The sequence below is a fragment of the Budorcas taxicolor genome, chromosome 6, assembly GCF_023091745.1.
Source record: "Budorcas taxicolor isolate Tak-1 chromosome 6, Takin1.1, whole genome shotgun sequence".
In the NCBI taxonomy this organism is placed as follows: Eukaryota; Metazoa; Chordata; class Mammalia; order Artiodactyla; family Bovidae; genus Budorcas; species Budorcas taxicolor.
Window position 1 is genome coordinate 68691986 of NC_068915.1, and position 25799 is coordinate 68717784.

The 25799-nt window shown below is 43.8% G+C and overlaps 1 protein-coding gene across 1 annotated transcript in view; it reads right to left on the reverse strand.

The window, feature by feature from the left end:
- Positions 1–25799, reverse strand: part of USP46 (ubiquitin specific peptidase 46) — a 71212-nt gene that overhangs the window by 41843 nt on the left and 3570 nt on the right. The window contains exon 2 of the mRNA XM_052642029.1: positions 1338–1418. Coding sequence (XP_052497989.1) covers positions 1338–1418 — 81 coding nt within the window. The remainder of the gene's footprint in view (positions 1–1337; positions 1419–25799) is intronic.

Here is a 25799-nt window from a genome sequence, read left to right on the forward strand (position 1 = left end):
AGATCTCACAATGCTTCCACAGGCTAGGAGATGGCTTTAGTTCTTTATTCCTCCACAGTCTGCATCCATCTTTTCCCTGGCCAAGGCAGACCTCCCTCAACTTAAATATCCTCATAGAGCTTAAGCAAGAGGCCTTTGCACAATGCCTAAAAAGCTGCATTAAAATTATAAGTCAGTATTCCATCAACACAGTGCCCTATATGCCAGTACTTTAGCCTCCTCCTCCCATTCTTTTCCTTACTCAGTACCTCACCTTTAGCCAGACACCCTTTAGTAACGCTTGGTCCCTGGACCAGTGAACCACTCCTGGCAAAGAAAAGGAACTAACATTTACCGAGCGTCACTGTGTGCCTCCGCCTCACGTCAGGACCCTCAGTAGGAGCTCTCACGGATCCTTCACTATAAGCCAAGGTGTAGAAACCGCTGTGACCCATTTCACAGAAGGGGAAATGGAAGCTCAGAGAGGGCAAGTGACTCGCCCAAGATCACACAGCCAGGGAGCAGCACAGGCAGACTCTGGATTAGGTCTGTACTACTTCAGAGACAATGTCCACTCCATTAGTCCACAGCGGCATTCACTCAGGACACTCAGTAGAGACTATGACCTATGACATCTGAGTTCTCGCAGACCATGCTCAGAGCAGTTGTTCCAGAAAACCTGGTGCTTGTGAGGTAGCAGCTGATGTTATTTACATCCTCCACCCCAGAGAGAAAGGATCAGCTGGAGAAGAAAGCTCATGAGGGTGGTGGGTAATATTGCCTTACTACCCGGCTATCATGAACTTATCCAGGACACAGTGCCGAACAAGTCTGGCTATATACAAGGGGACCGTTGCTGAGCACAAGTGAAATGAGGCCAAGGGATTTAGAGATAAACTGGCCCCAGTCTCCCCCAACTTCCAACCCATGCTTCAGATACCAAATTATGCCAGGAAGCAACCACTGGTGATGAGCTGGTAACCCTTTCAACACTCTGGTTGAGCTGATGTATACCATCTGACGAGCCCATTCAGATGGTAAAGGGAGGACACACAAAAGCAGATTTTGCTACAAAGGCTAATAATATTGCTCTGAAAGTTAGTGTGCAAAGGAAATCCTTTAAAGCACAGGGGGGAAAATGAGAATCCGACCTAATAATGCATTAATTAAACCTCCTCTTCTGGGGCAACTCATACTTCCCAAAATTGGACTAAATATCCCCTACTCTGGTATTTGCCACCTATGGTAACCAAGGAGTATGACCGATATTTAAAACTTGGTAATGATGAAAATGGCAGTGACACTGCTTCAAGAATGCTAAAACACCTGATTAAGACAGTACATTTCAAAATACTTACGTTGACCAATCCGAAGTAGTGTTCATTGATTGGAAACTGCTCTGGACCAATGTCTTTTTCCAGAGCAGAGGCATTGGTGCCCTGAAAGAGAAAAACAGCAAAAGTTCTATTGCGTGTAAAACAGACAAGAAAGCAAAAGGATACTTGAGAGAGCCTGCTATTGAGACCAACATTTCCCCTAGTGGCCGCAGAGTCTGGAGATGATCATGCTGAAAACAGGTGTCGGAAGTAAACCGTAGATGAGGTAATGAGGTCAGCCTATTCCTGTCCTCACCCGACTTCATCGTCCCTCAAATCTGTTCTACCCGGCTTCAATGACCTTCCATTAGGAAAGGAGGTTTAGGACAGGTAATGAGCAAACTGCCACTCAGAACTTCCAAATAAAATGTTCTAAGCTCAGATACCTGGAGTAGCTTTTCTACTACTCAGTGGTGTATAGAATCATACCACCAATTTCAAAGTCATGGTGTTTTTCTGATAAAGATTTATCTACTGTGCACCCACCACATGCCAGGCACTGTTCTAGGCTCTGACAACAGAACAGTGGACAAAGGCAGTCTGAAAGAAAAAGCAAGTATACTGGACAGTACTTCAGAATGTGGTAAGTGCAGTGGAGAAAAACAAAGCTGGAAATGAGGGTAGGGACTCCAGGGAGTAGGGGGAGGAGGGAAGGCATGGAGTGGGGAGGTGTGAAGGGTAGATAGTTGCAGCTTTAAATAGGGCAGTCAGGGAAGGCCTTATTGAGAAAGCAAAATGTCCAAGGAAACATTATAAATAATGGAGACACAGATTTAAAACATTTAAAACCTAACTGTTCCCAAGTGTATCAAATCGTAAGCCATGCATACTCAAGTTCAACACTCCAGCCTGAGGATAGTAAGTTACTGGATACTCCCACTGTGTGCCAGGAACTGCACTATTGATTCTCACAACATTCCTAGTAGGTAAACTGTTATTGTTCAGTCGCTCAGTCACATCCAACTCTTTGCAACCCCATAGACTGTAGCATACAAGTCGCCTTCACTCTCTTCTGCAGCTGGCTCACACTCATGTCCCCTGAGTTGGTGATGCTATCCAACCATCTCATCCTCTGCCACCCCTTCTCCTCCCGCCTTCAGTCTTTCCCAGCATCAGGTCTTCCCAGGATCCAATGAGTCAGCTCCTCGCATCAGGTGGCCAACGTATTGGAGCTTCAGCATCAGGTAAGCACTTACTATTATAATCCCCATTTAACAGTTAGGAACTTAAGGCTTCGAATGGTTGAGAATCTGTCCGAGAACCACAGTTAATAAGTGGCAGAGCTTAGACTTGAACCCTGGAGTCAGACTTGGGATTTCACAACCTTAACCAAATACTACGCAGAGCAATCCTACTGAATAAAACCATTTCCTGAGCCCTGCTAAGGGCCAAGAGGTCATTGGCAATGCCTCACTGATGATCATTTTCTCCCGAGGCCTGGATACCGGGATTAAGAAAAGTGACCAAAATTCAGTCCAACCAGGTGAGTAATCTGGCGGTGGGGAGGACCAGGCCCCACGGTTACCTACAGCTCTACATCATTCTATGCTCCCCAAATCCTCGGGCTATCACAGAAGACCTATAGCTCACAGATTCTCAAAGATCTGGGAGACAGGCATTTTAAAAAGAGACTGTTAGGCTTTATAAAAAATAAATCTGCTGCTGCTACTTATTCTGGATTCGTATAATTAGAATCTCCTATCACAGAAAGAAATGGCCAAAAGGCAGGCTAAGAACCTGTCAAGATGGTCACGTGTCAACAAGCAAACATTAAATGCAGAACAACTCAATTCTGAGCAAACAGAACCTCAGCAGAAATAGTACATTCCATCCCCTTATTTATCCTTTGTTTTCACTTGTCTTCTAGGTCCTTACTGTTCCGCCAATCTAAAGTCCTTTACCCTTCACCAGAGACTTTACATTCAGTGGCCATTTGTGTGCACAACAGTTTCACTATCTTTTAATAGTGGGGTGTCCGGTTGGGGGGTAGGGAGCGGTTCGTTGCCTTCACAATGATGTGACTCCATATACAGGCTGAATTCATAAAATAATACTTCATTAAAGCAGGATTTCATGGTATTGAAAAAAATCACGAATATTTTCCAATAACGCTACATCTCAATCATAAATTGATGTAAATAATGTGTATTAAATATACCCACGGCCATTTCTAAAGCAACGTTAGGAAATATGGCTTAGTGCCCAGGAGGAATGTCAGATATAAAAGTAGAGCACATGGAGACAGATCTCATTAAATCTTTCTTTATGAGGCAGCCATTTATTCAATCCATGACTTCTGCTATTTGGGAATTCCTGAATGGAGTCTGCTTTTTTCTATCTATCTTAATACTTTCCCACCAAAGAGGGAGCTGGTGGGGGTAGAGGAGGCAGTTCTGGTTGTGACTCAGGCTGACTACAGCGACTGGCAGCAGGGGATGGGGGACGGTGGTGCTTGAGAGGATACCCTGGGCAAGAGGCGGCGGGGGAGGAGGCACCCACAGCATAGCTCAGGAAGAGGGGAGGGAGCTAACGGGGTCTTCGTGAAACCTGAGATCCACACTTTCTGGCCACGCCTCAGGTCAGGCCTGCTCAACCTCTCGCAGGAGGTCTGGAAGGCTCCAAAGGGAGGTCTGATACCCTGGGCTGCTTCCAGATCACTGCAACGTCACCCTTTTGTCAGAACAGCTACCCTCAGACTTCCCTGGTGGCCCACTGGTTAAGAATCTGCCTGCCAATAGAGGGGACATGAGTTCAATCTCTGATCCACGAAGATCCCACGTGCCATGGAGCAACTAAGCCTGTGCCTGCAACTACTGAGTCCGTGCACCCTAGAGCCCATGTGCCACAACTTCTGAGCCCACGTGCTGCAACTGCTAAAGCCCGCATGTCCCAGAACCCATGCTCTGCAACAAGAGAAGCCACTGCAATGAGAAGCCCCTGCACCGCAACTCGAGAGTAGCCCCTGCTTGCTGCAACGAGAGAAAGCCTGTGGAAATAAATACATAATTTTAAAAAATCTCCCCCCTGCAGCCCATGCCTCCCGGCACTGTACAAACCCCTTCCTTTCTCCTCATCTTGCCTAACTCCCCATCCCTGGAGACCTACCTTGACAACCCGTCTCCTGCAATCATGCTGGGTGGTTTCAGGATCCACGTGGCAGCAGCCTCCCACATCTGCTCTCTCAGTGTTGGTGTCCTCTTTTGCAGCTGCCTTTTATTCCACTCCACTCCAGCTACCCACTCCCAAAGACACAGCCTGGATCTGGTCACCACCTAAACCCAGGTAGGCTGGGCTCTGCCTGCCGGCTCATCCCATTACAGCCACACAGAGACTGGCTGGAACCCCTCACTCCTCTCCTTTCTCATCCCGCTTAGACTCCATGGATCACAATTTCAATGGCTCTCATAAACAGGACCCCCCATCCCCCGCCACCCTGCCATCCTTTGCTTACACTACTTGGCAAAAAGTCAACCCAGAGGGGACCAAACTATCCACCTTCTCTCAACCCAGACAGATGAGCAACATTAGAGGGGAGAAGTCACACCCCCAAGCTGATTGCACTCGATTGAACTCAACAAATTCAAGCAGCTCTCAACATGCCCACATTCCAATAGCGTTTTTCTAACATGCTCATTCTCCACTCCACAGTGACTATTTCCAGCCTTCTCCAAGTTCCTCAAAACTCTTACACTCCTTTGCCCCTCTCACTGGCCTCCCACTCAACAGCAAAAATAACAAAATAAAATGAGCAGAGAGGATCTTTAATTACACATTCCCAGAAAAACATCTATTTCTGCCTTATTGACTATGCCAAAGTCTTTGACTGTGTAGATCACAATCAACTGTGGAAAATTCTGAAAGAGATAGGAATACCAGACCACCTGATCTGCCTCTTGAGAAACCTATATGCAGGTCAGGAAGCAACAGTTAGAACTGGACATGGTACAACAGACTGGTTCCAAATAGGAAAAAGAGTACGTCAAGGCTGTATATTGTCACCGTGCTTATTTAACTTATATGCAGAGTACATCATGAGAAACGCTGGACTGGAAGAAGCACAAGCTGGAATCAAGATTGCTGGGAGAAATATCAATAACCTCCGATATGCAGATGACACCACCCTTATGGCAGAAAGTGAAGAAGAGAGTGAAAAAGTTGGCTTAAGGCTCAACATTCAGAAAACGAAGATCATGGCATCTGGTCCCATCACTTCATGGGAAATAGATGGGGAAACAGTGGAAATAGTGGCTGATTTTATTTTGGGGGGCTCCAAAAATCACTGCAGGTGGCGACTGCAGCCATGAAATTAAAAGACGCTTACTCCTTGGGAGGAAAGTTATGACCAACCTAGACAGCATATTAAAAAGCAGAGACATTACTTTGTCAACAAAGGTCTGTCTAGTCAAGGTTATGGTTTTTCCAGTGGTCATGTATGGATGTGAGAGTTGGACTATAAAGAAAGCTCAGTGCCAAAGAATTGATGCTTTTGTGGTGTTGGAGAAGACTCTTGAGAGTCCTTTGGACTGCAAGGAGATCCAACCAGTCCATCCTAAAGGAGATCAGTCCTGGGTGTTCACTGGAAGGACTGATGTTGAAGCTGAAACTCCAATACTTTGGCCACCTGATGCGAAGAGCTGACTCATTTGAAAAGACCCTGATACAGGGAAAGATTGAGGGCAGGAGGAGAAGGGGACGACAGAGGATGAGATGGTTGGATGGCATCACCGACTCAATGGCCATGGGTTTGAGTGAACTCCGAGAGTTGGTGATGGACAGAGAGGCCTGGCATGCTGCAGTTCATGGGGTCACAAAGGGTCGGACACAACCGAGCGACTGAACTGAACCCTTCAAACCTACATGCCTCCCTGTCAATGACGGAGATCTCGCTCTCGTCCAAAGTCAATCGCTCCTGCACTATTAGATCCTGCCCTGCTGAACTGAACATGCCTACGTGTCTCTCATGTGAAAATATATACACACATCTTCTTCCCACATCTCCCCAGTCCCCATCCTTTCTCACCTTCTCTTCACAGCTGAACTGCTTTAAACAACTATCTGTTCTGAAACATTTACAAATGAATCAGATGATCTCTAAGAGTTGTTTCAAATAATCCAGTGGGGAGAAGTGGGAGGTGGGAGGTGGGGATAAAACTCTGCTGTTGAAGCTGAGCGTGGGTACGTGGGGCTTGTTATACCATCTCGTTTATACTTTTACAGATATTATGGGCAGGGTAATGGTCTCCCAAAGATGCCCATGTCCTCTTGTGATGACATGGGAAAAACTTGTGATGACTCCCAAAACATGGGATGACATCACCTTACATAGCAGAGGGAAACTTAGATTGCAGAAGAACTGATTTGCTAATCAGCTGACCAAAAATAGGGGGATTGTCCTGGACTATCCAGTTGAGCACAATGTAATCACAAGCATCCTTAAAAGGGGGAGACAGAGCAGGACACCCAATGAGAGTGATATGATATGTAAGTCATGCCTTTGCTGACTTTGTAGGTGGAGGAAGGGGCCAGGAGCCAAAGAGCCAAGCAGCGTCTAGAAGCTTAAAAGACAAGCAAGTAGTTTCCACTAGAACTTTCAGGAAGAACACAGCACTGTACTGCCTTCATTTTGGCTCAGGGAAACTCAGCTCAGACATCTGACCTTGAGGCTATAAGATAATAAATTTGTACTGTTTAAGCCACTTAAGGTCATGGTAACTTGTTACAGCAGCAAGAGGAAACAAACACACTGTGTTTGAAGTTTTCCATAATACGTGTTGAGACCTGTCTCTGTTTTCTCTCCTTGCCATCTCTCCTCAAAATAGCCCCTTCTGGATGCCACTCTTGCTGCACTCCACACACAGTCAGCTCTGGACGGTGCACACAGCTGCTAGCTTTCCCCAGCCACTGTCTGAGGTCTTCCTCCCTCCCTCCGTGCCTCTCTGTGGAGGGTCCAGATAATAACCAGGCTTTAATCAGCAGCTATGTGCCAAACACCTCCAACTCTTCACCACCTTCATCCCTGGAAGCTCACTTCTGAGCTCATTCAGGAAGGACGAATACACGTTTCCACTTGCTTGTCTCACAGACCCTCAAAATCATTCCACCCCAAGCCCTAGCTTTCACTTCTCCTTCCCCCCAAATCCAATCTTTTCCCGGTGTTTCCCCACTTAGTCCATGACAATGCTACCTTCCCTCCAGCTCCTTCTACAAACCTCAGGGCCAGCCCCAACATCCCATTCCCCACTCAACACTCATTCATCACAGTGTATTGACTGATTCCCTCTCCTTAAGTCTCTCAAGTCCTTTCGCTTCTCTTTAACCTCCAGCCACCAGTGAGACCAAGCCACCACCATTTCTCATCTGAATTTAAACAGCCTCCTAAATGGCATCTAACATCCACCTTGCTGGCCTTAACCCCACTGTCAACGTGGCAGCAAAACTGTTCTTTTTAAATACAAATCTGGGGTGTCCCTGGTGGCTCACTGGTAAAGAATCCGTGGTCTGGTAAGATCCCAAAACCCAATAAGCTCATGTGCCACAACTACTGAGCTTGTGGTCCAGAGCCTGGCAGCCGCAACTACGGGATGCACGTGCCACAACCGCTGAAGCCCGCGCACCCTGGAGCCTGTGCTCCGCAACAAGCGAAGCCGCTGCAAGAAGAAGCCCGTGCACCGCAACTAGAGAAAAGCGCTCGCAGTAACGATGACCCAGTGTGGCAAAAGGGACTCTGCAGATGTGACTGAGTTAAGAAGCTTGACATGCGGGGATTATCCTGGATGGTCTGAGTGGGCCCAGTGTCCTCAAGGGTCCTCATGAGGAGGAGGCAAGAGTATCACAGTCAGTGAGAAGGCATGATGACCCGTGCAGGGCTGAGAGAGCCCTGAAGATGCTACCCTGCTGCTGGCCTTGAGGATGCACGGCACCCTGAGCCAAGGAACGCACACAGGCCCTAGGCAATGGAAAGAGCTCTCCCAGAGCCTCTGGAAGCTGTGCAGCCCTGCCAACACCTTGGTTTTAGGACTTCTGACCTCCAGAGCTCCAAGAGAATAAACTCCTGTCGTTTTTAGCTGCTAAGGGACTGCCCTGGTGGCCCAGTCATCAAGACTCTGTGCTTCCACTGCAGGGGGCCCTGGCTGGATCCCTGGTTGGGGAATTCAGATCCCACATTCCACACAGCATGGCCAAATAAAAAAAGCTGCTAAATCTGTGGTACTATTTTACTGTAGCAACACAAAATTGACATACCCCCCTCCCCAACAACCTCCACCCTCCACTCATAGCATACTGTCTCCCTTACAGTATTTATGCCAGTTGTCATTTGCATGAACATTAATATCTGTCCAACCCCTAAACTGCATGTCCCATGGTAGCAGAGACTATGTTTAACCTACTTAATCCTGCAAGTACAGTACTAAGTGACTAGCACAGGGCAGGCCCAGTCCTGCTGGGTGGGTAAATGGATGGATGGATGAATAAGTGGCTGGCTGGATGGTTGGGTGGATGCGTGGATGGGAATGGTCAGGGGTGTGTGAACTGCTTCCATATCCATGATCATTTGGACATGGGTCCACACATGGGTGTGTGCACTCTCCAGATCTATTGTTCAGTGAGGTTACCTAAGTGGTACCCTCAACCACTTCCCCATTCTCCCTGCCCTTTTATAAATACACATCCTAGGAACTCCTTCCTATGGATACAGAATGTTACTAATATTGACCCTTGGAACCAAACTCTTACTTTACATGCTAGCATTTTCCATTGGTAACATGAATTTTTGTGCAACCTTAACAGATTTCAGAGTTCTCTATGTTAAATGTAGATCTCTGTACAACAAAAGGACATAGACATCATGGGGAATGTTTCATGAGATGATGATGACAGACACTTAAATCTCAATTAGACAATGTAAATCAAACCTTTACATGAGCATGTCCTTCAGCCCTGCAATCTGTTCTACATCTATACTCACACAGGTAGAAAAGATACAGAGCCTGTATCCAGGCCCCAAATGATCCAGGCCTGGCTTAAAACAAGATGGAAGTTTGTTTCTCTCTTTCACGTAAGTGTTCACAGGGAGGAAGCAGTGCAGGTCTGAAACGGCAGCTCTGCAGGGCCAGGGACACAGGCTCCTTTTAACCTGTTGCTTTGTCATCCTCAAGAGTCTATCTTAGGAACCAACGTGGCCACTCCAGCCCCCTATCATCGAACCTGTTCGAGGGGCAAACAGACAAGAAGGAGAGACATTTCTCCTTCCCTTCCAAAAAAGTCCCTGAGAGTCACACACATCGCTTTTTCTCTTGATCTTGAGGGCCAGAACATCTCCCAGCCACGTGGCTACACCTAGCTGCCAGGGGAACTTGGCAAACATGCTCCTGAGCAGCGATGAGCCACCAAAATTAGAAATGGAAAAAGGATACTGAAATAACAGTCAGCATGCAATGGTCCTCCCTGGCAAGGTTTTAACTGAAAAAAGTTAGAAATAATTTAGCGTTAGTCATTCAGTCGTGTCCGACTATTTGTGACTCCATGGACTGTAGCCTGCCAGGCTCCTCTGTCTAGGGAATTCTTCAAGAAAGAATACTGGAGTAGGTAGCCATTTCCTTCTCCAAGAAATAATTTAACTGGTTAAATAATTACAGTAATAAATAAGACAGAACCTACTCCATAGGTATGGCTATGAAAATTTGTCCAAGATACAACAATAAGTAAAAACGTGTGAGAGAGCCAACATGTGTACAGAACAATTACTGGAAATGTCCTCCATCCAAGCAGCAGACACTGAGCCCTCTTGGTCCACAGCACAACTATATACCTGAGGGACACAAAGGGACACAGCGGCCAGAGCCTGCCTTCAACATCTATGCTTTAATGGAAATTCCAGAAAGAATACTTGAGAAATTATTAACACTTGTCACCAGTGTCTGGATCATCAAAAAAGCAACAGAGTTCCAGAAAAACATCTATTTCCGCTTTATGGACTATACCAAAGCCTTTGACTACGTGGATCACAATCAACTGTGGAAAATTCTGAAAGAGATGGGAATACCAGACCACCTGACCTGCCTCTTGAGAAACCTGTATGCAGGTCAGGAAGCAATAGTTATGGACATTCAACAACAGACTGGTTCCAAATAGGAAAAGAAGTGCGTCAAGGCTGTATATTGTCACCGTGCTTATTTAACTCATATGCAGAGTACATCATGAGAAACGCTGGGCTAGAAGAAGCACAAGCTGGAATGATTGCCAAGAGAAATATCAATAACCTCAGATATGCAGATGACACCACCCTTGTGGCAGAAAGTGAAGAGGAACTCAAAAGCCTCTTGATGAAAGTGAAAGAGGAGAGTGAAAAAGTTGGCTTCAAGCTCAACATTCAGAAAACTAAGATCATGGCATCTGGTCCCATCACTTCATGGGAAATAGATGGGGAAACAGTGGAAACAGTGTCAGACTTTATTTTGGGGGGCTCCAAAATCACTGCAGATGGCAATTGCAGCCATGAAATTAAAAGACGCTTACTCCTTGGAAGAAAGTTATGACCAAACTAGATAGCATATTAACAAGCAGAGACGTTACTTTGCCAACAAAGGTCCATCTAGTCGAGGCTATGGTTTTTCCAGTGGTCATGTATAGATGTGAGAGTTGGACTGTGAAGAAAGCTGAGCGCCCAAGAATTGATGCTTTTGAACTGTGGTGTTGGAGAAAATTCTTGAGAGTCCCTTGGACTGCAAGGAGATCCAACCAGTCCATCCTAAAGGAGATCAGTCCTGGGTGTTCACTGGAAGGACTGATGCTGAAGCTGAAACTCCAATACTTCACCCACCTCATGCGAAGAGTTGACTCACTGGAAAAGACCCTGATGCTGGGAGGAACTGGGGCAGGAGGAGAAGCAGATGACAGAGGATGAGATGGCTGGATGGCATCACAGACTCAATGGACATGAGTTTGGATAAACTCCGGGAGTTGGTGATGGACGGGGAGGCCTGGTGTGCTGCGATTCATGGGGTCGCAGAGTCGGACATGACTGAGAGACTGGACTGAACCAGTGTCTAGGAGAAGGGCTCACAGATGACAAGCCCACCAAGGGGCTTTTTGTTTTTTCAACTGTTCCAATTTTTAACTATGAGCACATATTATCTTTGTCATGAAAAAAATGTAATGAAAGTTAGCAAACTAATATCCTGCAGACCAGTCATCAAAAGCCCACAGCACACACCTCACAGCTGTGTTTGGCCATTGCTCCCCCCAGTATGAACTTCCTTTTGATTTCGAGCACGTGCTCTCTCTTGGCCTTTGTTTTGGGTTAGAAGTGGGCTTGCTCATATTCAGCCTGCCTGTGGCTCAGGGTGGCAGAGGAAATCAAGCAAAACAAGGAACGTTATCAGCACTAAGTAAATGGCAAGATGCATTGTAAACCCAAGCCTGCCCTTTGATCAGTGGCACCCAGCGTAATGACACAAAAGGCAAACGGGCCACTGAGAATAACTGACCAGATACTGAACGAAAAACTGATCCACAGCAGTAAATCACAGGGTCTGCGGGTATAAGACAGGGTTTTCATTTACATCGGTAAGAAACGTGGTAACCTTTGAGAACAATGCACCGCAGTTTATTAAAAATAGAATCTGGGCTGGGACAAGTTCCAACAAGAAGACTGTAATGCTAGCTCTTCACAGCATGTCTGAAAGCAGTTGTGTGGCTGCCAAGGGGTGCGACAAAAACACAGAAGCAACAACAACAACTCGGGAAGAATGAATCATAAATGTATGAGATGTATAAAGAAAAACAGTTCTTCTAAAGCAATTTTAAAAGCAGCTTATAGGAAAACAAGTTAGAATGCCTTCCCTCAGGGGAGAGAGGATGAAGACAGATTCTTGCCCAGGAGGATGTAATCAGAACAATGGCACTGCAAGATCTAGAAAAGTCCATGAAGGATTTCCCTGGTTGGTCCAGTGGCTAAGATTCTGCACTCCCAATGCAGGGGGCCCAGGTTCCGTCCCTGGTCGGGAGAACTAGATCCCTCAAGCTGTAGCTAAGATCCCGCATGCCACAACGAAGACCAGAAGCAGCCAAATAAAACTTAAAAAAAAAAAAAAGAGAACACTGTATATTATGCAGGAGCCAAAACCGAAAACAGAAACCAGGAAGGGGCCTTGAAGATCAGCTAGACCATTATACAGATCAAAAAAACCAACACCTAAGATCATACACATAAACCTACTTGCTCAAGATCACCCCAAGGCAGCCTACTCTTCTGCATCCTAAGGCATGCAGGATCTCTTTCGAGGTTGTACAAAGTACAGAAAGGCCCCAAATAACACGTAAGAATTCTAAGTACACAGAGAGTAAGTCGCTGATTATAAACCATGAATTAAAATACATGACAGGAGAGGTGAATGTTGTTGCTAAAACGACCTTTTAAAGTCGACATTCAAAAAAGGGCTATTTTACTTAACAAGCGGTCCCTGGTGGCGCAGAGGTTAAAGCGTCTGCCTGCAATGCGGGAGACCTGGGTTCGATCCCTGGGTCGGGAAGATCCTCTGAAGAAGGAAATGGCAACCCACTCCAGTATTCTTGCCTGGAGAATCCCATGGACGGAGGAGCGTGGTGGGCTACAGTTCATGGGTCGCAAAGAGTCGGACATGACTGAGCGACTTCACTTCACTTACTTAACAAGCGTGTTTCAAAGTACAAAAGTATTTTGAGGACAAATTCTCAAAAGGACTAAAATTCCCAGACTTCTGATGACAAAAGGTCTTTCGTAGAGCCTTAAGGAGAAAGTGAAGCCAAAATGAAATGTTTTGTTTTCTTCTGGAAGGAAGTTTTTGATGGAGCTTCTTCCCCCCACACATCAAAACCGATAGAGATATTAAAATTTGGTGCTTATAAGGAAGGACTTAAAAATGAATAGCAATACTTTGATTAAAATTACAAATGAGAAATAAAAATAAATAAATAAAGTGATGCAACTCAAGATCTCAGGATGAGTCAGGAGCCAACTGCCAGAATTCAAGGATGGTTAAGGAGGGATTACAGTCACTGTCTTCCAAACACAATTAATAATAATAACAGATAACACAAAAAATAACACTGTGTCCAGTCACTGCTCTGAGGACTTAAGGTATATTTTACTCATTTTAATCTTCACAATAACTCTATGAGGTGGATATCATTACTGTTTCCATTTTAAAGATAAGAAAATTGAGGTACAGAGGGAGTAAATAACTTCATCCAATTTCACACAGATAATAAATACTGAAATTAGGTTTTAATTCACACCATCTGGCTCCAGAGTGTAGGCTCCCAAGCACTATACACACTGACTCTCAAGGTCATAGGGTCCCCTCAGAGCCCTGGAACCGAAAGAATAAAAAACGGAGGAAAGAGAAGAGGTCACAGTTAACAGATCTAAACCCCTACCTCTGAGGCACCACTCCAAATATTCTAGAATGAGGAACACAGGTGTCCTTCTCTGTAAAATCACCACAGAATACTGCAACCAGTTTAAAGAATATATAAAATTGAGGTTGAAAATCAGGAGAAACCTGAGATATAATCAAGAGATAATAATATTTTTTTTCCAAAATAGTTTCAGGCTGTGAATTTTTATCCAGCCAAATATAATACTAAAAGAAAATATTACTGTTTAAAATAGGAGAAAGCAAAAACAAGATCAAAAAGTAGAAATCTAACAATGGAATAATGTGCATTCTTACTTCCCTAACATGGATAGATATTGACAATTAAAAAAAGAAAAGGAAGCCAGAGAGAAAGGACCCACCAGAAGTGTTCAGAATAAAATATGTTAATATATTAATACAACTCATCTCTCAGTACTGGGACTATCTGGGATGGGTAAGTGGGGAGAAATGGTGTGAATTATGTATCAGGGGAAAAACTGTCATTTTTTTTCTTAGCCAAAGAAAGTGGCAAAGCCTCTGTCGTGCCTCTATAGAGACAGAAATGCAGATTGCAATTCTGTGCCTCTTGGCTCAGAACTAGTGCAGCCACTTCTCTGGCCCCTCAATGCTGTCCCCTCTCCCCCAACTCCCACCACCTCCTCCTTAGCATTTGGCTTTAACATCACTTCTTCAAAGCTATCTTCTCTGACCCTTCCCTCTCACAGAATCCTGGGTCACTCTTCATGCAACTAATTACAATCTGTAATAATATATTTACTTGGGGCTGATGTCTTTAATATCTGTCTTCCCACTGGACCACAGATTTGGCAAATGACAGTCCCTGGGCCAGATGTGGCCCACTAACTGTTTTTGTAAATAAAGTTTTATTGGAACACAGCTGTGATCACTCATTTACTTATTGTAGCTATTTTCACAATATGACAGCAGAGTTGAGTAGCTGCGACAGAGACACATGGCCCATAAAGCCTAAAGGGCCCACAAGCCCTTTACCAACAGCCCTGCCAAGTCCTGCACTGGACCATAAACTCTATGAGGACAGGACTGTGTCTGATTGGTCTACCAGGACCCTACAGAACACTTGACATGCAAAAGGCACTTACTAAAGCTGCTGACTGAATCAACTTGGTGGGTAATAAGCAGTATGTGCCGCTTGTGGTTCAGAGAATTTCACATCTCTGTACTCATCAACTCCACTGTCAACCAGCCAAAACCATTCCACTATTGTCCCCTTCCACTCCACCAGTAACGGCAGAGCCAGGACTCAACCCCAGACCACTCAGCTCCAGAGCCTGGGCTTCTGACCACAAGGCAGGGAAAATGATCTACCCATTCAGACTTTGAGTAATTCCTTAGCTGCAGATGGAGGGTCTGGGCAGAGGGCCACGACTGGTTCTGACTGTGTCCTCCTTCTGCTGGCCCTCACACATCACCTAACCACCAGTGCACTGTACCCAGAGGAGTTCGGGTGCCATCCATCCTCCTCAGAGAACAGACACGTCACCTGGTCCCACAGAGCAATAAGGACACTCTCCCCCCGAGACGAGGCACTCACTCAGACTCACCACCTCCATCTCACAGGTAAGGGAAACGAAGTTAACGGAGGTTCAGTAAATTGCCAAGGTCAAGTGTTAGTATGAGGCGGAGGTCAGCTGCAAACCCACCATCTTATTTACCATCACAATGCCAACTCCCAGTTCAACAGCACTCCTGCACCTCCCTCCAGACTCCCACAAGGAAAAAGGCATTCACAAGAAGGCAGTGACGGGCATTTTCATTCTACACCAGGAGAGCATATCATTTCCATGCCTTTCTGGGGAGGGAGAAACAATGCTGGAAAAAACCTCAGTGTGACTTCACTTAATGACCGTAACACAGAGGCAAAAATGCCTGTAATTGAAGACAACGACCCAGGGATACATAACGATCCCAAGTCGTCATAGGAAGGACAGTAAAGAGCAGCGGGAGATTCCGGCCTGTGAAACAATTCTCCTCGTGGCTAGACACAGCACAACAAAGTCCTCAGGCAAAGGCAAAATTTCAACTCAAAAGGAGAAAACTGGGACTGGGTCTGTCTTCCAGCAGAATGGGAAAGAGAAAATATCTATCCAGTCCCTGAATTCAGTGAATTAGAAGCAAGAACCTCATTCTTTTTTTCGCTGTATTATTATTTTAAATTTATTTATTTTTAATTGGAGGATAACTGCTTTACAATGTTATACTGGTTTCTGCCATACATCAACACGAATCAGCCATAGGTATACCTATGTCCCCTCCTTCTTGGACGTCCTTCCCATCCTCCACCCCATCCCACCCCTCTAGGTTGTCACAGAGCATGGATCGAGGTCCCCAAGACATACAGCAAATTCCCACTGTTTTACATACGGTAAAGGGTATGTTTCCATGCCACTCCCTCAGTCCATCCACCCTGTCCTTCCCCAGCCGTACCCACTAGCCTGTTCCCTGTCTGTATCTCTATCACTGCCCTGCAATTAGGGTCATCAGTAGCCTTCCGAGATTCCTATATATGCATTAATATAAAATCTACGTTTTTCTCTGACTTACTTCACTCTGTAAAACAGGCTCTAGATTCACCCACCTGACTAAGACCAACTCAAATTCATCCCTTTTTACGGAGTAATATTCCACTGTATATATGTACAACTTATTCATCTGTCGATGGACATCTAGGTTGCTTCCATGTTCTGGCTGTTGTAAATACTGCTGCAATGAACAGTGGGGTACATGCGTCTTTCAGAGTTGTGGAAGAACCTCATTCTTCTAAATCCAAAGTTCTGCAAAGGCACCAAGTTGCCTCCTTGACCATCAGGTGGCACAGGAATCCTGGTCAAAGAGGCCAACTCTGCAAATTTAATTAACAGGGTGACCTCAAGTACTTCCCTCACTCTCTCTAGCACAAGCTCACGGTCGTTAAAACCCAGTACCCCCACCTGACAGCAGGGAATCCCTGCCCTTGGATCAGTATTGCCCTCTCAGAGATATTTTAGTCAATGCACTGGAAACACCCTGTAATGTACTCATTATGAAACATAAAATGTAAAATTCTGTGGACTCCTCCCCCATTCCCAGACAGTGTTGCAATGGGAGAAAGCAGAGGGAACAAGAAGGTCTTCCCAGCAGTATTACTCAAAGTGTTATTAACCCTCTGCCAGGAGCAAAGTTCAGAAACTGAAAACATGTATAATGAATGCACAGAGTAATTTCCTATCTGTTGAGTTTAGTAACAACAACAACAACGACAAAAAAAAAAAAAAAACAAAAAACCTCTCGAGTTGGTGTTTTATGTATCTCCGGGGCTTTTTTTCCATTTTGCAATTAATTTTTTATTGTAGTTTACAAAAGTATCAGTCTGTGACAGATTAAAAATAAAACTTGGTCCTTCCCTACAGACTTTGAAAATAATTGCCAACAGCAAAACAGCTGAGTGAAATTGAGCTTGTTTTCTGAAATGTGTGAATAGCTGCTCAAGCTCACTCTTAATATGAGAGATGCAAACTAAAAATATACTAAGACACCATTTTCCCCCTATTGGCAAAGATCAAAAGGCTTTTGGATCGCACCCTACTTTGGCAAGGCTGGGGCAGCAACAGTCGCACCCATTGATAGTGGAGGGCAATTTGGCAAAACTCATCAAAGTTACAAATGCAGACCTATTGCAAGGAAGTCAGCTGACAGATACACCCCCATATACGCAAAATGATGTAGGGACAAAGTTGTTCCCTGCAGCCTTGTTCGTAAAAAAAAAAAAAAAGGCATGGAAAACTACCTCCACTCCCATCAGTGGGGGCTGGTTAAGTAAATTCAATACGTTCAGGCAACTGAATACTCTGCAGCCATAAAAAGAGAATGAGGATGCTCTTCACATAGTGGCACAGACCCAAGTCCAAGATACAAAAAGCAAAGGGCAGGTCCAGACTATTCAGTATACGCTACAAGCACTATTTGTGTTTTTAAAAACTAGGAGAGAAACAAAAACATACTTGCTTGTATATGCATAAGAAGACATCACTGAATATAAGAGGAAGAAATGGCAAATACTGATGAATGCCACAGACAAGAATCGGAGGGTGGATATAATTGCAACACAGTATATCCTTTTGTACAATCTGAAATTTTTTTCTACCAGTAACTCATACTCCTTTTCAAAAACTTTATTTCAAAACTTTTAAAAAAGAAAGAAACTGAGCTTAGCCGCTTCACGTGTTTTTGTTAAGAATGTCTCACTGTACACCAGATAACACAAAAGGGTATGTTTGTTGGCTTATCAGATGACTGAAAATTGTTTACTGCATCACACACGCTCGTTACTAGGAAAGGGAAAACACAGCATCCTGACTGATGATTATAAAAGCATTGCCACACACCAGCAGCCCCATGTCTTCCAACATCTCAGTAGGAAATCACAGCTTCTTCCTCCTTTTGTCCGCTCCATGCACGTTCCCTCCCCAGGCCTGCCTCTGACTGGAAGCCCCAGTGAGTTTACAAGTCTGCTCATCTCCTTCTTTAGCGCTACTCACCAGGAGGAATGGCTCTTAGCATCTTACAGACCGGGAGACCTAACTCACCTGCCGCCCAGCATCACAAAAGCTACAAAGTGGCAGGATCAGGATTGGAACTCGGGACCTTGGATCCCAAGTGCAGGGCTCTTTCCACTACATCCTGTGGACTCCTTTGCTAGTGGGAAGGAGGGGGCACCAGAAGAAAACAGCAATAAAATAAAATGGCCAGGTTCTGGGCTGCACTGCACATAAATGATGCCACTTACGCCCCACAATGCCCCAGGGAGGGAGGTGCTCTCATGACCCACATGCCGTGGATGAGAAGCACGTGGATGAGAGGGTGGAGCATGGGGAGCTCTCACACCCAACCAACCAGATCGCATCCACACACTGACCTGTCTCCCGAGGAAGCTCACCAGCCCACAACCTGCAAACCAGTTTAACAGTGTTACTCCAAGAGCCAGTTATACGAACCATCATAAAGAACTTCTTTTCTGAGCCAATGTCTCCCAAACCACAGACCATGAATGCCCAAAGAAGGAGAAATAATCTTAGGTGGCACGAATATGAACATTTTTTTTTAACTTTAGCAATTATACTTGATATGTATTTAAAAAGTATATAACTAGCTCATCAAACCCATTACTTCACAGATGTCTTAGCACAGAATGAGACTGAATTAAAAGAAGCTGAACAGATTTAAGGATAACTGCTAAATAAATAAGTTCAGGTGGTTCACAGATATAATGAAAACCATGAAGGAAAACAAACTGACATTTGAGAATCATGGATCTAAGGAAGTGGATCCAATCTCAGGAATACTCCAGCACATAATACACATGGGTTCTGAATGTCGCTTTATTTGTATTTATTTCATTTCCATCTGCCCTTCACTGTCCACACCACCCAGCCTCTCTCAGATGGACGAGGCAGGACCCCTGTTACCAAAGCAACTTGAAACCTTCTATCAAGGTTTGACCCTGAATAGTTCTGATTATACGTATAGTAGATCAATTAATACGAGATAATTATTTTGAGCGTGCCCTCTCTCACTTTAAGTATCTGACCTGGCGAACAAACTGGAGAGCCAACTGGGAGAGACCTGTGACCTCTCTAGCCCTTGTCACCCCAGAAACAGTGAGAAGGAACCCCACTTCCCCAGCAGCCACAGTCAGAACTGCACCATCTAGTGAATGTTGCCTCTGCTCTTGCCCAGCCTCTTTGTCCAATCCTATTTTTCCCCAAATGCCCACTATATGTAGATGGCAGGGCACAGTTAAAGGATCACACTGGGTCCTGCAATGCCAACAGCTCTGTGCTTTGATCAAACTAAAGAAAATGTTCAATTCACTAAAAAAGAATTATGAAAAGTAATATGTGTGAGGGCATCATGGTTCAAAATGCTTTCATAAGAGAGATATCCTTTGATTCTCTAAAAAAAAAAAAAAAAGCTGTGAGGAGGGTATTTCATCATGTCTTTTTGTGTTGTAAAGAGATGGGGAAACAGGCTCTGAGATTCACCAAGCAGGATTTCAAACCTGAACTGCTCCACTTTGGAGCTGTATGGAAAAAAAATTGTTTTCATTTTCTTCCTAGGGTCTTAAGTGTGCTCCCCAAACCAAGATCATCTGGTCACGAGAGAGGGCCCCAGAAAGGCAAAATGTCAGCCCGCTCCTGACATACTGGATCAGAATCTGCATTTTAAACAAGCTCCCCAGGTAATTTCTGGGGACAAGACAATCTGAGGAGCACTGCTTTACTGCAAGGCAATCCTTCCATTCTCCCACACTGCATCTCTTCATTCATTTATCCAATACTTATTTTTTGTGCACCTACCACACTGTGCTGAATGCTGGGAAATCTGCAGTGAATAACATAAACACAGCTCCTGCCCTCATGGGTTGCCAGTCGAACACAGTGGTTTTTCAACCTTGGGTGCTCACCATAATCAAAGGTGGCACTTAACAAAAAGCAGATGCCTAAATCCCATCCCAGACCCACCTACATCTCTATACAGTCAAAAACAGAGGCTGAAACCCTAGATGCTGCTTATCAGAAAAGCTCCAACTCATGCACCTACCTTGGAGAATAAATTGACAGTATCTAGGAAAGCTGTGGGCAAGCGTATCCTAAGAGCAGCGTTTCTACTTCCAGGACTATATCCTGGAGAAATGGAAGCATGTGTGCAAAGAAGACAGGAACAGGAACACTCACTGCAGCAATGCTTCCAGACAGAAATCTGGGAAACTATTCAACTGTCCCTAAAAAAGGGAATGAACAAGTAACCCATGGTTAAATAAAGCATACTGTTAAAGAGCCCTCAGGATGAATAAACAAATAGAAAGCTCAGTGGTGTCCAACTCTTTGAGGCCCCGTGGACTGCAGCCTTCCAGGTTCCTCTGTCTGTGGAATTTTCCAGGCAAGAATACTGGAGTGGGTTGCCATTTCCTACCACAGTGGATTTTTCCAACCCAGGGATCAAACTCGCATCTCCTGTGTCTCCTGTACGTGTTGGTATATTCTCAAATATAATTGTTGAGTGGAAATAGTTCCAAAAGGCTACATAATTTTATACACGCTCATATATGGATTCATAAACATGAAGCATAAAGACATGCGTGGCAAACACACACCATCTTCAGGAAAATGGCTAGTTCTAGGAGGAGGGGAGAGGAAAGAGAAAGCGGTGGTTAGCAGTTTTTTCTAAGGTACTTAGTAGATCTGAAAAAAGATCTTAACCAAATACAACTAAAGTTTAAGTCTGCTAAATCTGAAGGTTAGAATTTGGGTATCTAATTTACATTAAATTACATTTTTCCCCCTCACACATTTTTGGGTGCTAATGTTTTGTGATTTAATTTCTTTAAAATTCTTTCAAATGCTTCACAGGGGATATAATATATAGTCAGGGTTGGGAATCCCTGTTCTAAGAATATGAAGCAATACAACTCTGTTTAATATCAGGAAATACATCTATAGAACGGCAATGATCTATAGCTCTTGAAGTTAAATTACTTCCTTAAATAATTTCATATAGATTAAAAAAAAAACTTTCACGTGGCAGATAGTTTCTACAAGCTATATATATTTTTTCAGGAGGCAAAGGTAAGTATTACCCAAGGAAAGCAACATTTCTCAAACTGTGATCCTCAGTTCACCAGCAACACAAGGAAGAGGGAGTAAGGAGGAGAGGGAGTGTTTATTAAAATGCAGATTCCAGGTTTCCTGCCTTAGACCTACTTAATCAAAATCTCTGAGGGCAGAAACCCAGAGGCTGAATTTTTAATAAAAGAATGCACCCATGGGTGCAACTGTACACTGAAGAACCACTCAAGTATATTTTTTTAAGTTACTATTGCTCAAATTTTTAAAAACATATGTGTCTTTATGTCACCATTAGGTGACATGCTTCATACTCTGAAAATTAAGGTGCAGGGAATGTTTTCTAAATGCTCGAGATCATAATTCCACAAGTATATGCAAGCAGATCCTGATGAAAACTGGTTTCCCGCACAATGTATCTAACCCTGAAGGACAAAGAAACGTATTTCAGGAAGAACATAACTTCACACTGCCTTTCTAAATAAAAGAACTTCAAAAAGCAACTGGGTAAACAGGAAAGCTCCACAGGTCCAGCCTTGCTGCTGGCCCCGACCCCAGAGCCAGACTCAATTAAACAAAAATGGTTAGCAGAGTAAGAGATGCCAAATTTCCTCTTAGGACCATCTTCTTCATTCTATAGTCCTTTTGCTACAAGTTTTCCACATCTTGTTAACATCTCCTTGGTCTGAGTATCTTCCATTCCATCCTCATCTTTCTTGACTTTTCCTTCGGCCTCCTCCATGTTCCCCTTCATTTTCTATTTCCCTACGTGCAAACGAAACCAATACCACAGTCCTGACTTTCAAGCCCTGGAAAACCTCTCTGGAGCCCCTGGGTTAAAAACAATCCAGTACAGGGACTTCGCTGGAGATCCAGGGGTTAGGACTCGGCACTTCCACAACCAGAGGTCTGGGTTCACTCCCTGGTGAAGAAACTAAGATCCCACATATGCAGCAAAAAAAAAAAAAAACCAACCCACAGCACAGAGTGTGTGCATGTTGGGGGGAGGGTAAATTAAGAGGTTGGGATTAACGTATATACACTGTTGTATATAAAATAGACCACCAACAAGAACCTACTGCATACAGCACAGGGAACTATACTCAATATCTTATAATAACCTATAATGGAAAATAATCTAGAAAACAATGTGTGTGTGTGTGTGTGCGCACGCGTGCACATGCGCGCACGCTGAGTGAGTGCTCAGTTGCTCAGTCTTGTCTGACTCTTTGTAACCCCATGGACTGTAGCCTGCCGGCCTCCTCTGTCTATGGAATTTTCCTGGCAAAAATATGAAGTGGATTGCCATTTCCTCCTCCAGGAGATCTGCCCCACCCAGAGACTGAACCCGCATCTCATGCACCGGCAGTGGAAACTTTACCACTGAGCCATCTGGGAATCCCTATAAAAGAGAATAATGTGTGTGTGTGTATACACACATATGTATAACTGAAACTAACACAACACTGTAAATCAACTATATTTCAATAAGCAATTTTTGAAAATAAAATTTAAAAAAACAGCACAACACACAAATGAAAAGATGTTCAGCCTCATTAGGAAATTAGAAATTGCACATTTTAAACCACAATGATATCATTTCACGCCCATAAGACTGGCAAAACTTTAAGTCTAACAATTTTGAGTGTCTGCAAGCACATGAAGCAACTGAAACTCCCAAACCTGCCAGCTGGAACGTAAATTGGTACAAGTGCTTTGAAGAGAAATCAGGTCACATATTCGAGTCAAAGATGCCCGCTTCCTTTGACCCATGATTTCCTTTCTAGGTATGTACAACACAGGGAAAAACTGAACAGATGCACAGGGACACAAGCTCCCAACGGTCATGGCACACAGACAAAAATGTAAAACTAGCCAAAAAATGAATAAATGTAACACATCTGTGTGATGGGATACTGTACAGTAGTTAAAAACAACCTAGATTGCATGCTTGCATTGATAAATCTCAAAATCATAACTTAAAAGCAACTTTGAAGTTGTTCAGTATTACAAAAGCATGTTTAAAACATGAGGAAGCAATACAATATCTAGTGTACGAACACCTACATATTCAGGAAAAGGTGTAGAAACACATGATAAACACCAAATTCAGAACAGCGGTCACTGTCTGGTAGGAAGGGGATGGGGAAATGCTCACTCATATTTGTAATTATTTTATTTCTTCACAGGGTGTAGACACTGAGTGGTCACTCTATGCATTTCCATATTTTTCTGCATGCCTGAAATTTATCACCACCTAGAAAGACAGTCCCACGTCTGAGCTACCTGAAAGCATTTGCAGGTTCTGAGAGCTGAATCAGAATTTGATGGGAAGAAGGAAAGTTGGACCTATGAATGGAAAGCTGAAACAACCAATAGGGTTCCCCTCTCCCTCTTCAAACTATCCATGGCAAAAAATCATTCTCAGAATTGTGGTAAAATTCCATGTAGAGGACTTGTGACACCCCCAAAATTCTAAGCCGCAATCCCAGAACAGAAACATTCCAAACAGCCTTTAGTGCTGACATATAATTTATTTGCCTGAAGACACTTTTTTCCTGGTTCATTTTTGGGTGGCCTTTTCTTTGAAAAGATCAGCAAGGCCTTTCAAACCCTTAAATGAGCATTGGGTTTCACCACAAATGAAGGTTTACTATAAGAAACTGCATTAAAATATTTAGGCCAGAAAAGTTAACTAGACTCAAAGTTAACTTTTACAACTCTTCCAGTTGGTTTGCTTTGGGCTGGCTCCGTGGGTAGGCCAGAGATAAAACCACTGAGAGATACCTTTCTGATGATACCAAAGAATTCAATACCATCACAAAACTTCAATTCATTAAAACTAACTAGATAGACTAGGCCCAGTGTAGGGTGAAAAAAGACATGTGAACTTTCTTGTTTAGAAAAGTTTAGGGAGCTTTCTCTTAATTGCTCAAGAGAATAAAAACTTTCAGTTACTACCCAAACACGCCAAAATTCCACATTACTGAAAAATAACTAGGTTTTATTATTTGGGTGAACTGGAAAACACGAAGCTGATATCCAGAAGCGGGTATCACAATCTTTAGTGAAAGTGAAGTCACTCAGTCGTGTCCGACTCTTTGCGACCCCATGGACTATAGCGTACCAGGCTCCTCCATCCATGGGATTTTCCAGGTAAGAATACTGGAGTGGGTTGCCATTGCCTTCTCCAGGAGAGCTTCCCGACCCAGGGATTGAACCTGGGTCTCCTGCATTATAGGCAGACACTTTACCGTCTGAGCCACCAGAGAAGATTTAATTCTAACAAAATACTGGCTTTCAGTTTTGTTTTCCCGTATGATTCCAAGAAAAATAGAGAAGAATCTGTAGACCTAATTGTCAGGTCCTGACCCAACACCAACTCCTTCATGTTAGACATAAGAGGCCAGAAGAACAGAATGTTTTTTTAAACATTAACCCAGCCCACTTCAGGCTGCAATTTCTAAATCTGACGATTATCAGTGTAGATGCTCACACATGACCTTAACCTCTTGTAGCTGATTCATTAACTCAGAGTCTCCAATTATCTTTCAATGGGAAGGAGTAACAGAGGAAGAAACACAGTCATCTCTTCTCTCAAATTTTGAGTTTTACATATTTTTAATTTTTTTTAATGTTTTCAACTATTCTAAAAATGCCTGCCTCAAATAAGTAATTGACTTTCCAATATAAAATGATCTCTATAAATGTCCTCCAGCTTTATTACAAATTTCTAGTAATTTTATTTTCCCTTCACATCGAGGTGACTTCTATTTAAATAAAGAATTCAAATCTGGCACTCACAGTGGTGCCCAATAACATCCTGGGGTTGTTCAATGGATGCTGAAATGGTAATATCTGGTAAATTCAACATAGTTTCAAACAAAGTAGTTAAGAACTACTACTCACTAAGGAAGTTTCTGACAACCAAATGTATATACACATCAGTTCTACAAGTTGAGAAAGAAACTACGGTCCCAAGAAACACAACAATTTGTTCAATGGCACCATTAGACTCAAGCTTAGCTGGAGAGACACCCAATAGCACAGATTTCAGTTCTAAGCTCTTCTGACTACAATCATAGAAAATAAAAGAATCAAACTTGAATCAAATGCAAATTAAAGAAACATCCTGCTGTGATCACCAGTTTACTGTCCTGCTTCTGAGATTTTGCTCAATCTTGATCCGTGTGGACATCCCACTGTATTGAGATAGTTTCATCTTTACCAATGTTATGCCCACAAGATAAGAAACCATTGAGCTCCTTGGGGACAGCGACTCACCTCGCTCAATTACACACCTGCACATAATATGTGCCGACACTAACACAGAGATCCTCAACAGATGGCCATTTCCAGGCAAAAAACGTAATCTATTTGACACACGGCATTTCTTTCACGGAATA